This window comes from Chanos chanos, chromosome 4 (genome assembly GCF_902362185.1).
Source record: "Chanos chanos chromosome 4, fChaCha1.1, whole genome shotgun sequence".
In the NCBI taxonomy this organism is placed as follows: Eukaryota; Metazoa; Chordata; class Actinopteri; order Gonorynchiformes; family Chanidae; genus Chanos; species Chanos chanos.
Genome location: NC_044498.1, coordinates 19,305,157 through 19,318,257, shown reverse-complemented (window position 1 = coordinate 19,318,257; position 13,101 = coordinate 19,305,157). Strand labels below are relative to the sequence as shown.

General features: G+C 41.7%; 1 protein-coding gene across 1 annotated transcript in view; it reads right to left on the bottom strand.

Annotated features, from left to right (window-relative positions):
* Positions 1-736: 736 nt before the first annotated feature.
* The window catches only part of syne2a (spectrin repeat containing, nuclear envelope 2a), an 84,285-nt gene continuing 71,920 nt past the window's right edge, over positions 737-13,101 (bottom strand). The window contains exons 92-107 of the mRNA XM_030772153.1: positions 9,677-9,839; positions 9,059-9,246; positions 8,736-8,886; positions 8,296-8,478; positions 7,458-7,595; positions 7,141-7,335; positions 6,529-6,787; positions 6,294-6,362; positions 5,263-5,396; positions 4,917-5,043; positions 4,151-4,353; positions 3,105-3,305; positions 2,468-2,596; positions 1,843-2,067; positions 1,184-1,230; positions 737-944 (exon numbers count right to left, since the gene is read on the bottom strand). Coding sequence (XP_030628013.1) covers positions 737-944; positions 1,184-1,230; positions 1,843-2,067; positions 2,468-2,596; positions 3,105-3,305; positions 4,151-4,353; positions 4,917-5,043; positions 5,263-5,396; positions 6,294-6,362; positions 6,529-6,787; positions 7,141-7,335; positions 7,458-7,595; positions 8,296-8,478; positions 8,736-8,886; positions 9,059-9,246; positions 9,677-9,839 — 2,620 coding nt within the window. The remainder of the gene's footprint in view (positions 945-1,183; positions 1,231-1,842; positions 2,068-2,467; positions 2,597-3,104; positions 3,306-4,150; positions 4,354-4,916; positions 5,044-5,262; positions 5,397-6,293; positions 6,363-6,528; positions 6,788-7,140; positions 7,336-7,457; positions 7,596-8,295; positions 8,479-8,735; positions 8,887-9,058; positions 9,247-9,676; positions 9,840-13,101) is intronic.

The window sequence follows — 13,101 nt, the reverse complement described above, 5'->3', positions numbered from 1 at the left end:
GATACTTCGTTAAAAACAAATGCTTGATATATGTCTGCAAGCATTTTGATTCATTCATACGGGGAAGGGGTCTTCTTGTTTAGTTGGGACAGAGAGGCTCAGTGCTTTCTCAGTAATCTTTATTAATATTAAGCCTACGGAAGCTCCTGCCGAGGCCAAACACCCAGACACACAATGCTGGCATGGTGTGAGTGATGGCTTTCATTATTATTATTATATGGTCAGGATGACATGTCTACAAATTATTTGAAATTATGACAAAAAAGGTCCCTGACCATACTTCTTGAATTATACAAAAACAATGTCTCTTAATTTACTTAAACATACAAGTATTTTTTTTAAATGCCTTTTTTTCTGAAATCAATGGTTTACACAGAACATATACTGTACTCTGTGAAACTAGGAAACATTCTTTGCTAAGAATGCATTTGTTACTTTAAAAAATTCTGAAAAGTTAGTTGAGTAGTTGTTTTACAACACTTAAAAGACATAAGGATACAAATGTTACAAACAACCAGGGGCTAGATTGTATCCCCCTTTTACATGGTAAATATGGACTCAGTAGTAGTATGGCTTTTGTGGGGAATAAATAGTATAAAATCAAATCCATAAATACAAACAGGGAATAAAAGATTTTTTGGACAGTAGCAATACTCTCTATCAGGCTTTAGAGCAGTTTGAATTGGACAGCTTTGGAAGCAGTCAGTCCGTGTAAATGGTGTGTGTTCATGTATAATCATGTCGGTGGTGGTCCATTTGTGTACCGCAGCATAGGATAAAAGGAGCGAGCAAAGTTGTTGGAAAGTGTACAACTGTAGTCATCTTCAGACAATGGAACCAGGCATGCCAGTACCAAGAGCAGGAGGAAGAGGAGGTGAAGGGGGAAGGCAGCACGAAGTACCCGATAAAAGAATGACCTCTGGGCGGACGATTCATGGTTCTCTCTGGAACAGATTGTGAAGGATGTTAAGTGCCAGATGTCCTACCGCCATGTGCACAAGTTATTGCTGTATTCAAAACATGAGGAATGATGGATTCTTCACAACTACTTTGACAAATTACTCCCTATTTTTTTTTCTGATTGGCTATTTTCATTCACTCACTCATAAGGCTTTAGAAAATCTTATTCAGAGCTGACAAACCACTGTTAAACATTACTTTAATTCTGTTTTGTAACCTGTACCTGGTGCTTCCCGAAGTTCTTCTTCCAACTGTAGCTTCGGCTGATGGCTTCTGCACATACACACACACACACACACACAAAATGTCCTCAGTGTTCTTTGTCATATTTTGGTCTCAAACAAGAGTCTCGGGGTTTGACAGAATATGAACAGTGAGGTATTATTTAAGAAGTTATGTTCAGAAATGGCAAAGTTCAAACCAATAAAGCACACGTACTGATGAAAATGTCAAATAATCCAGTGAGAGTTTATATTCTTTGCACTGCCAAGAAAGGCTTAATGAACCTGTTCCATGCAAAGTAACAAAAGAAAACACCTAAAATGACTAACATCTTCTTTTTACTGTTAATCAGTGACTATGTCAAACATTCTGGGCAAAAAACCTACACTGTCATCTTTTACTTTGTTTTAAGTAAACTGATGACAAAGATAGCATTCAGAGTATGGAAAGGTATGAGTTCTCTACCTTAGCTGGTGGACTGGCAGTCAACCCTTGGCTGCTAGATTCAGTTGTGGACTCCTGCATTCAGAACAACATGGAAAACTAATTAGAAAAAGTTCAACATGGGAAAAAAAAGCACAAAACCATGTCTATGACCATGTATTCCTGTGATACAAAACATACTCAGTTCAGCAACCAAATCCAAACAATAAAAGTCACTGAGATCATATTTTTACCATAGCAGGAACTTACCAAACGCTCCTGCACCGTTTGGAGGTCCTGGCTAACCCGTCGCAGGAGCAGCCTTAACTTGTTCCTGATGACATGGAGCTTCTCCTTGGCCTCGGTGCTCCCCTCTCCCCCTGCCTCGGGGAGGAGCCCTGCTGCGATTTCCTGGAGGGAACTCATCTGCCTTTGTCTGCTCTGCAGCTCCTCTTCTAGCCCCTGCCAGCAGAGGGTGCAATGTGTGTCAGTACAGGGAACGCAACATAGCTACAACATTACTCCTAATGGGTATGCGAATATGAATTTGACGGACACACTAAATTTATTCCAGAGTACCAGCTAATTCACTAAAGACACATTAATGAAAAATGGGAAATGTAATTATATTTTTTTCCAAGTTTCCTAGTATCCGTGGAAACCTAGTAGAACCTTTTTCTAGCTTACAAAGGCTTGGTGATTAGAAGATTAATTGAGTCATTATGTAGCCTAACTGTGAAGTGTTTATTGCTGTAAGTCTCCTAAAAAGGACTGGCCCTGGAGCAGACACTGAAATTACAAATGAAAAGTACTAAAGTTAGGCAAGCAGTGTCATTTACTGAAAAGCCTGTGATGGCCTCACCTTCAGCATACTCCTGTGTTCCACTAATGTGTGGTCCTGAACAGCTGGCTCGAGGATGTTCACTGTATAACACCTGCTTTCAGCGTGAGCAAGCCACAGCAGGAGTGAATGCAAAGCTTCATGAAACTCCTGGAGAGACAAAGACGTCAAAGGTCAAAGGTAACATCAAACCCCACTCAGAATATTCTCAGCTAACCTCTAATCTTATGCCACCACACTCAAAGTTGTCTTTAATCTTAAAGGTGCAGTTAGCCAGACTCAATCTAGATTACTATGGCAAACTGAATCTTGCCAATCATTCTTACTTTAGCCACAATAGACTGTGATGTAGCTTCAGTTCTTTAAGCCATTTCTGTCACTAATAGGCTTAGAGAAGGTATCTCCATTATCCAAAGTCATTACTGCCACCAACAGGCTCAGTAAGACTTGGGATAGGATGTGATGTGTGAAGTTGCAAAGAGTACTCATAGATAGACAGGACTTCAGCCCAGGGAAGCAGACTTCAGACTTCTTTGCAAGCCACAGTAATCAGTGCTCGACTTACTATAGTTAGGCAATGTGTGTTTGTTAAATTCAATCTAATGATAATGTTATAGATTTCACCCCTAACGTGAGGCGTTTCATTTGTTCCTGTTACCTGGCAGCGCATGAGAGTTAACCTTAAGCTGTCCTCCCAGCTTTCCAGTCCTGCACATGCTTCAGTCCAGCCACGGTTCATGTTCCGCATGCTCTCCTGAAGCTCCTGGGACTCAGGGTTCTTGGCCTGCTGCAGGTCCCGACTGCCCAGGTTCAAAGACAGCATCAGGGTCTTATAATGAGCAAAGGCCTTCTGCATCTCCTGCGGGAGGAAGCGACAGTGCCACAAAGCACAGAGATGAAGAGGGTAATTTAACTTAAGTGCTGCGAGATCATAGAACTGTCTGACTTAGAATTGTTTCCTTTGAAGTTACCATGGCATATGTTTACAGCATTTTTTTTTATAGCAGTCAGTTTATATAGTTACAGGGAGGCCTGAAAGAATTTTTGAAGTGGAAACTTCTTGAGTCTCTTGTTATGTAATTGTCCCTGTATATCAAAGACGATGAGAATGATTTTTACATTTAAGTGCATTGTTCAACTTAGCATACTGCAGATAAGACAGGTCTTTGCTATGGCTGTGATGTTGTACTCTAAAGATGAAACTAATCCACACAGTTCTCATAATTTTGCCCATGAGCAAACAAAAAGCTATGAAATCAAAATGAACATGACTTTTTTTTCACCAAACGAATTGCATATGCTCTCTGCTGAACTCTCAGACATACTTAATATACTAGCACTTAAGGTTTATTTCAAACATCTCCGAACTGAACCATCCACAGTGTTGAGCACTGAAATTTACAGGCTGATTACTATACCCAGTGGTTCCACACTGTATATAATGTGAAAATTGATGCACCACCTGTTCCATCATGGGCAACAGTGCAGCCTACAAGTAAACGTAAGGTAGTTTAAAATGTCCATAGAAAAAAAATGTTTATCAACCTTTCATAAGATGAAAGGTTGTTAAACATTACATGTATCTAATTGTTCTGTATAATTGGTGTAGTACCGCAACTATTCCTCTGTCTTTGCAGCACTCCTTCTTTCCATATTCATATGTGTAATCTTTTTGTACTTTGCTGACTAACTGCAAGATTTTACCTTAAGTTGTCTGACTTTGGCTTCCATTATTCGGACGCTAACAGATGTTTCTGGTTTCTGCAACTTCTCAAGTTCAGGGGTCACACGGCCTAGCCAGGTATTGATGTCCTGCAGGTCAGAGGTCATCTGCTGTGGGTCTCTTGAGCAGCTTTGCTCCTGGCTCAAGGCCTGAGCCTGCAGAAGCTCCCATCGCTCAAGTACTCCTGAGGAAGATACCAGAGTCTCAGGTTATGGTGTTGTTTTAGATAGAGACAGAGATTTACCAATATAATGTGAACACTGTATTTAATGTCTGAAATGATCTGAACTGAGACTTCTAGCTGAAGTCTAAAAAAATTCCCCAGAATTCCCAAGAGGAACAAGAAAAGATCCAATTCAGACAAACCAAGGCGCTTGATAAATTTCAGCTATCTTAATGAATTTTATTTTCGTTCTTAATGAATGAAAATGAAATGTAGACTCGTTTAAAATGTACTGGATAAGTTACAAAGGAAGCAGTGCTTTTGCTTTAATTAAGTTCATTATAAGGAAGGTGGATTTGCCACAACACGAAGAACAACTTGCATTCTAAAACCAAGCAGTGGGACAGTGTGCAGTAATTGTGTAGTTTGTACAGTTTTCGTGGGACAAAGTTAGAAAGGGTCATTTGATACCTGACATACATAACAAGAAGCAAAACTGCACTTTTTTATTTGACTGCTCTGGTCTTAGTCTCATAGTCACTGTCTCTGACCATGCCAAGCGATAGCCCACAGTGACTACATACCTGACTGTGTATCGGCAGTGTTAAGGCCTGTTAGGCCCTGCTCCTCACGCTGGTCTTCGTCCTCCAGGATCAGAGAAACTCTTTTCACACTTTCAATGCTGCCACTGCACTCTGACATTAACCGAACCTGACATACACATGCAAATACACATAAAACAGTCAGAACTGTTTTTAAATGCACATAATATAATAAGATGCACACCATATAATATATAATAACAAACACCACTCATGTGAAACCACTGGCCTGTACCTCATGGAACAGCTCATTTCCTACAGCTAGTCCACGTGCATTTAATCTCTTAAGTTCCATGGCTGCTTCAGCACGTGTGTATAGTGTACTTACATAGCCCTGTTTGTATGGCGTGCTTGTACGTGTGGGTGAGGCTCGTTCTCCATCACTCATGTCAAGAAGGGACTTCCTCATGGGTGTGTCTGGGGAGTGCCAGCTTTGAGCCTCAGTAATCACCCTTCCTGAAACTGGCGGAGAACACAGGGAAACAATGGGCCATCAGAATTGAGCTGTTATGTATCTACTTCAGCCCACTTTTTCCTCCAACAACTCTGAGGCCTATTTGTCAGACGACTGCTCTATTTCCACAACTGTCTATTAACGATATCACTTGCCGTGAATATATGGACATTCCTTTCACTCAACTGTGTGACATCTTCATAATATGAAAAATAATTCAATTTTATCATGCTCTGCATTAAGCTTTCTGATATCACCGTCATAATCACAGACACAGAACACAGGTTGCATCAGTGATGTACACAATCTTGGTGTCTGTGTGCATGTGTGTGTGTGTGTGTGTGTGTGTGTGTGTGTGTAAAGAGCAGGTGGCAGTGAGTTTGCAGCAAATGTGAGTGGCAGTGAGTGTGTACAAGCAAAAGTGTCACAGCGAGTTTGCATCATTCAGTGTGTGCCAGTGAAGCTGTAGTAGTAAGAGTGCACTGGTAAAACATAATCAGAGTGAGGGCATCAAACATGGCAGGAGGGCAAATGTGGGTGAAGTGAATAGTGAAGTTACAAGAGAGGAAGACATTACTCCTTTCCTCTCATTCATTCCCTCTTTTGCCTTGACACTCTCGCCTCTGAGCTCCCTCTCCACGGAAAACCACAACTGTCATTATCAGAACAAACCACTCATCAGGTCATATATATATAAAGACCTTTGTCTATAATTCTGTCTTTTTGTTCTGCCCATGTACTCCAAGCAGTGGGAACAAAGGAAGGCAGTAGTGTGCAGGAGAAAGGACAGAGGGACATAAAGAGGAGTTACAAAGGTGCTGAAGGTATTAAATGTTAAATGTTAAGTATTAAGCTTGGCCATGGCTTTACTACTGCAGGGGCACATGCAAGAGGCCAATGCCTACCCAAAGGTACTCCCAGAGTTCTGGATGTCGATTTGACAAATGACTCTGGGTTCTCTGTGATCTCTACATCTGAAAGAAGACAAGTGCAACAACACATCTGTCAAAGCAGCATCAAGACGACCGACACCTAATAGAGTGATGATTCAAAGCTGGGCTCGGTATACTCCTCCTTTTGGGGACTGAGAGGGAGTAAAACATTCTTCTCATTCTTCTTAGCAACTGTTCCCACGGTTACCTGACAGGGCGCTGTAATAGGTAGCCTCCTCATCTTCGTCGTGTGAAGAAGAGCCGCCTACATCTCCAGTGTGGTCCCACTCCAGCGGGATCGAATCCACGCTGACTGGGGTTTCGCGACCCGAGCGCTCCTGCGGGGGGGCCAGGAGGCACATCGAGGGCTGGGTTGGGGGAGTATCTTGGCCTGAAGCTGTTGGCTCAGAGCCTTTAAGCTCCACAGTCTGATCTCTGCTGTAGACCTCTGGCTCCTCCAGTAACACCTGCAACGGGACGCAGAGAACGAGAGAAATGAGAGAGGAAGGACAGGCAGAAAACTTTTACCCTGGGCCTGTGCTAACACATCGGTGAAGATGAACATAAATAGTTCCTAAAAAGTTAAATGATGTAAAATGTTAAAAATAACATTTTACATTGTGTTAAATATTTAGCTCCAATACACACACACACACACACACACACATACATATATATATATATATATATATATATATATATATATATTTTTTTTTTTTTTTTTTTTTTTTTTTTTCCAAAAAATGTTTTCCTCCAAGCTGAACAGGAGAATATACAGTTAAAATTTGAAAGTGTGAGTGAGGGTTTGGAGGTAACTAACCAGTCGGGGGCTGGTGAGACGCTGGTGAAATCGGGCTACTCTCCCGAACACCTCTTGGCAGTAGGAGTGCAGCTCCTCCAGCTCATCCTCTATCAGAGCTGCATCCAGAGGAGCACTCCTCTGAATCAGACTCTCCCCAAATACAATCAGAGCGTCAATCTTCATAGTGTTCCTGGTGATCTCCTTCTTAAAGCCCTACATACATGATAGAGAGAGGGAGAAAGTGAACAATTGGGATCTGTTAGATTATATGGATATTTTTTATATTCATGACATTTGACATAATGGATGTGGGGTGCAGGTGTCTGGATACTTACATTGAGTCGTTTCATCTTATCATTGATGTCAGTCTCTGAGAAGTGCTCCACATTGGTCAACTGCAGATCCATCTCTGTCAGCCAGACCAAGAGACTCTCTCTCGTACCCTCAAATTCCTCCCTTTGACAGGTAAAATGCTGCAGGGAGCGAGAGTGGAGAAGGAGAGAAAAAAAGAGAGAAGAAAGAAAGAAAGAAAAGAAAGAAAGAAAGAAAGAAAGAAAGACATGAATTGGAACACATGACAGGCAAAAAGAGATTTTCAGTGTAATGCAATCTCAACATTCAGGGGAGCTTGGAGTTTTTGAAGAGGCACTAAACCTTTGAAAAACCTCTGATTCCAATCTCAGTAAGCTGCAAAATCGAAGTTATTTGTAAAACGTAACTTAGCCACAGTAGCATGAGTTAGCTTCAAAATGCCAAATTCTATAATATGAAATTATATTGCAGCATAGAAACAATGCTTCCAGAGTGAAGTGTAAGGGCATTTTCCATAATCAGGATTTCTCAATTAACTTAACTTGGGAGTTGGGATTGTCAAATAGGACAAGGGATGCTCCTATTACACATTCCTATTACAAACGACCATTGCAAAATCAGGAAGCTGGTTTTAAATTGTTTAAATTTTAAATTTAAATGGTTTGTTTCAAATTTCCACATCAGCAAAATCTAATCCTCATGATCTATCTTTGGCTAGATCACATAACAATTCTTACATAAAAATATGTATCTATTAACATAATTAAGATGTATTTAAAATCAGATACAAAGATGTAAACTAAATTTAAACTTAAAACTTAAGCTGAATTTAAGCCAATTTGGCACAAGTTGTCTCCTCACCCTGAGTCTACGCAATATGGCTGCCACTCTTCTCTGTAGGTTATCCCAGCGTTGGTTGGCCTTCTGGACCATAGTCTTCAGCTTGTTGGCTGTGTCCGTGCGATTCTCACGGGCCAGTCGCCGGTACTGGTTATTAATTATCTCAAGCTGGGTGAGTCTCTCGTGAACCTGCCGTTGAAATCCCTAAAAATGAATAAAATATGAAACATTTAAAAAAAAAAATAGCTCTAACATTTCTAGAGTCAGACAACTCTTTTCTCTGTTAGTCGTTTACTTTTCTGTGAATTTCAGTGGTGTACTTTTGAACTTGGAAAGTTTTTAGTGTCTGAATAAAAGCATAGTGACTCAACAACACAATTATAACCAAAATTAAAAAGAGAAGCTCCATTGACCGTGATGGGCATAGTTGCTTTTATGGCCTTTTTCAGTCAAGCGCTCACCTCAAATCTCTTCAGCTCTTCTTTGGCTACTGTGTAGAGGACGTCTGAGGAATTAGGATCAGCCACAGTGCGTTCAGCGAGGTTCAGCCAGTCCTCAAAATGAGAATAATCATCCAGAAACTTACACCAAAGCCGCCAAGTCTCCTCAATTCTGTGGACGGAGGGGCAGGGGCCCACATTAGTAAATTATGTAAACCATCACATAGATGTTTTTCCAGTGTTTTACTGCGTCATTTGTTAAGTTCTATGGCACAGACGAAATATCATATTGGTATAGCAAAACCATTGATATGATAGTTTGTCTCTAGCAGTTTAGTCCTAACCTCATCCTCCTCTCTAGGGACATGGCACAGATGTTTCTCCAGCGCTGGTCCAGGCTGCGGCTGGTTTGTTGGAGGGAGTCGTTTTCAACATCACTGCCACACGCGTCCTCATCGTGCAGCAGCACTTCACACAGAGTCAACACTGAGCCTACACCTTCTGTGTGCTGCTCAATGTCCCACTGGAGCTCCTGCGTACACACACATGTACACACACACACGCACGTGCACAGATGCACACACACAAGCACACACACACACACACACAAAAGGGTGCGAACAAATAAACAATCACATTGTCATCCCTCATTATAACATACCATGCTTATCAGTCAAGCAAAATTGAAGAACTGTATAAAACAACATAAAAAATGAATTTAAATATTTTTAGACAGAAATAAAGCCCCTTAGCAACTTTACCAGTGTGCCATAAATCATACTTTAAATTTTAGCCAGTCACATCACTAAAAGCCTCACACTCTTTGGAAAGACCCTAAATTTTACTTGACTCACAGACAAAAGGGAGTCATTAAAAAAAGCCTGTTTTTTATTACTGTACAGCCCCAGAGCCAGGCTTCCCGGGGTGAGATGGGGTTTGGGTGATGGCTTATGGGCCCATACCTGTTGCTCAGCTAGTCTCCTCTGGATCTCATCATTGTGGCAGACAGTGTAAAGCACAGGTTTAGTCAGTTCAGTTTCTACCCGGGACAGCCAGGTCCGCAGATTACTCATATTCTTATCCAGCTGCTGGACAGTCACCAGCGTCTCCTTCAGCTTCTTCACTCTAAGGAAGAGACAGACAGAGAGAGAGAGAGAGAGAGAGAGAGAGAGAGACAGAGACAGAGAGAGAGAGATTAAAAAGGCTTTCAAAGTCAAGTTTTTGATTACTAAACAGAACCATCCTAAACTGACCTGCATGTCCTCACCCTCAGTGATGGCACGGACAGAGTCCTTAACCCTCCACATATCCATATAAACCTCATCAACCTCTCGTATATAAACTGTATGCAACTACTGTAAACTGAAACCATATCTCTGGAACAGCACTTCCAAAGACCCAAAGAGAAAGAGAAAACCAAACAAAGAAACAAACAACTTAGGCATACAGTAGTACTGACCTTAGACATTTTATGTGTACTTTAGCTCATTGTTTCTCAAACTCCGGATTGTGGACCGGTGCTGGGGCGGGAAACTGCCGTCCCCTTGACAGAACTTCTTGCTTTGAAAATAGTAACAGTAGTAACTGCTGAGTCCTGCAGAGTCCTGCCTCTGCGCCAGTCAAATTATGCTCAGTGTTTCTGTCACTTGTGTTTCAGTGTTTCTGCGCCAGTCAAATTATGCTCAGTGTTTCTGTCACTTGTGTTTCAGTGTTTCTGCGCCAGTCAAATTATGCTCAGTGTTTCTGTCACTCACCAGGTTTAACAGTAACATATTATTCAAGACTGTAGAACGTTAAGCGTCCCTGCCTGCGAGAACTTGCATAACATTCTAGAATCTTGAATAAAATGTTACTGTTTTAATTTGGCGAGTGACAGAAGCACCGAGCATAATTTGACTGGCGCAGCGGCAGGGCTCTGCGGACCGGCAGTTTCCTCATCGCGGACTGGCATGTCATAGTTTGAGAAGAGCTGCTCTAGCTAATACTTGCGATGAAAGAAAACAACACAGAGACCTGCAGAGCTAAACTATTTTGATCAGTGAGGTTTATTAAACCTTCACGCCTGACTTGCACATGTAGGGCCTGTTTGATGGTTGGCCCCTTGTAGTCCCCTTCCCTAAATTATCCTCCAGTATTCATCTTGGCAACTGTGCCCAAAGGTTTCTCCCCACACTTGAAAAATCACCATGACAACATGGCAACACATTTATACAGGTCCCCTTAGCTAAGAACTGTTGCTATAGTGACCTTTACTTTGGACCAAATAGCACATAGCACTCTTCGCTGCTCAGGAGCTAAACCTTTTCTTTGTTAAGTCAGTTGTTGACTCAGTGTAAATGTACGATGAGTTTAACATCCTGCATAAAAAGCCTTGCACAAAGCATTTGTCGTCTCTGTGGATCAAGAGATTAAGTATCAATCTGACCAGGTGCTTTGAATGAACTGGAACCAATATCCTCTAGAAGAGGCCTATAAACAAAACACTTGTCTGCCCCCCCCCAAATCCAAATAATACATAAATCTGTCTAATGAATCTTTGGGGGTTACTAAATTTCTTTCCCCTCTCCCAAATGCCTTGCGACTAGAGATGCATGACAACTCTTGGGCAAAGTGAATGAAGTCAGAGTTCACTGCACTAGGCACCCTGCTGTGGAAAACCCTGAAATACTCATGATCAGATGGCAGCCAAACCCAGACGCTAGCCGCTGACATGTGCTTTGTGGAACACAGAGATTAAGCTTAACATATGTAAGTGATGTGCTAAGGTGCCTCGTTTCCCATTGTTTGAGGATAGTGGGCAACAGCATGGACTCTTCAATGAGCTATCAGCCATACTTACATGTAGGCTACACTGTGATGACTACCCCCTCCTCCAATTGTATCTCCTGACATCACCGTTAATGTGTGTTGACAGCCCCCTAAAATCGCCCTTTCTGCCTGCTGCTCCGTTCCCTGACTGCAGCGCTAAAGAAGACCAGAGATGAGCTGCAGGAGGCTAAATGGCCATATGGCAAAGCCGGCCAGTCTTGCCACTGGGCAGGCTACGCTAAATCCTCCTGCTTCCATCATTCCCACCATCTGGCTGCCTTTGAGGACATCACAGATGATCAGCAGTGAAGAGACACATTAAGACATGGCGACGTCAAGTTAATTAGTGTGCGTAGTATACTGCCGTAAGACCAATTGATAGATGCAGTTTATTGTCCTGAATTGTCAATTCATGTACGTAATGTCAAAGTTCAAATGTTCAGACTGAACTACTTTTATATTAAACTTTACCCTTTCCATTTGCTGCAAAGCAACTATTTCTTTTTAAAGGAGCTGTTACCTAATAATATAATGTAAAAAAATATTCGTAGGACTATAACTGGATTATTTTCTTATCCATTTCAGTTTAATGCTGTGAAACAAAGTACATTGTATCTATCACCAAATGGACCCAAACCCCAGGTGCCCAAATAATACTTGTGGATTTTAGTGCTGCTTTGAACATCATCATCCCTGATCTCAGAACTGTTTCTCAGAACAGGTTTGTTACACGCTTGTGTGTTTTCCACTTGCTTTACTTTCTGTACAGCAATGACTGCTTCTCTGATGACAATTCCATCAGGCCCCTCAACTCTGCACTAATCACTGGTTGGTCTAATCAACATGGTAAGTGTCCATGTACCAGGAGGGAAGTGAGTCATCTGTGGTCCTGCTTTCACCACAATAACCTTGATCGTTTATACAGTTAAATCTGTGAAAATGGTCATGAACTTCAGGAAACATCCCTTACCATTTCTCTAACAGGAACTGTTCTCTAACAGGAACTCTAACGGCTCAGATCTTTGATGTGCCAAGTCACATTCTTGGACATAATCTTCTCGTAGGACCTCAAGAAGGACATGAACATCACTTTCATCACCAAAAAGTCACAACAACGTATGTGATCCCTCTTGTAACTTAAGAAGTGCTCTCTTAGCCAGACACTATTGGTTCTCTTCTACACTACCATCCCTGAATCTATCATCACATCATCTATAATTGTGTGGTTTGAGTCTGCATAATCCAATTCCAAGAGCAAACTACTGTATAACACATTGTGGGTTCTAAGGAAAAGGTCACTGACTGCCAGCTTCTCTATATTGCAGACCTGCACAAACAGACTAAGGAAGAAGGCAAGAAAGATCTCTGCCAACACGTCACACCCCGGCGACTTTGTCTGATGTGACTCCCCCAGGCAGAGGGCGTAGAGCCATAAAAAACAAAAGTAAGCGCCACACGTACAGTTTCATTCCCCAAGCTGAAGATCTCCAAAACCAAGCACAAATTTAACCCATTATTCAGAGATTCAATACTCGAAGTTGTATGAGTATGCAGCTTATACTTCAAGCTTGTACGCTTA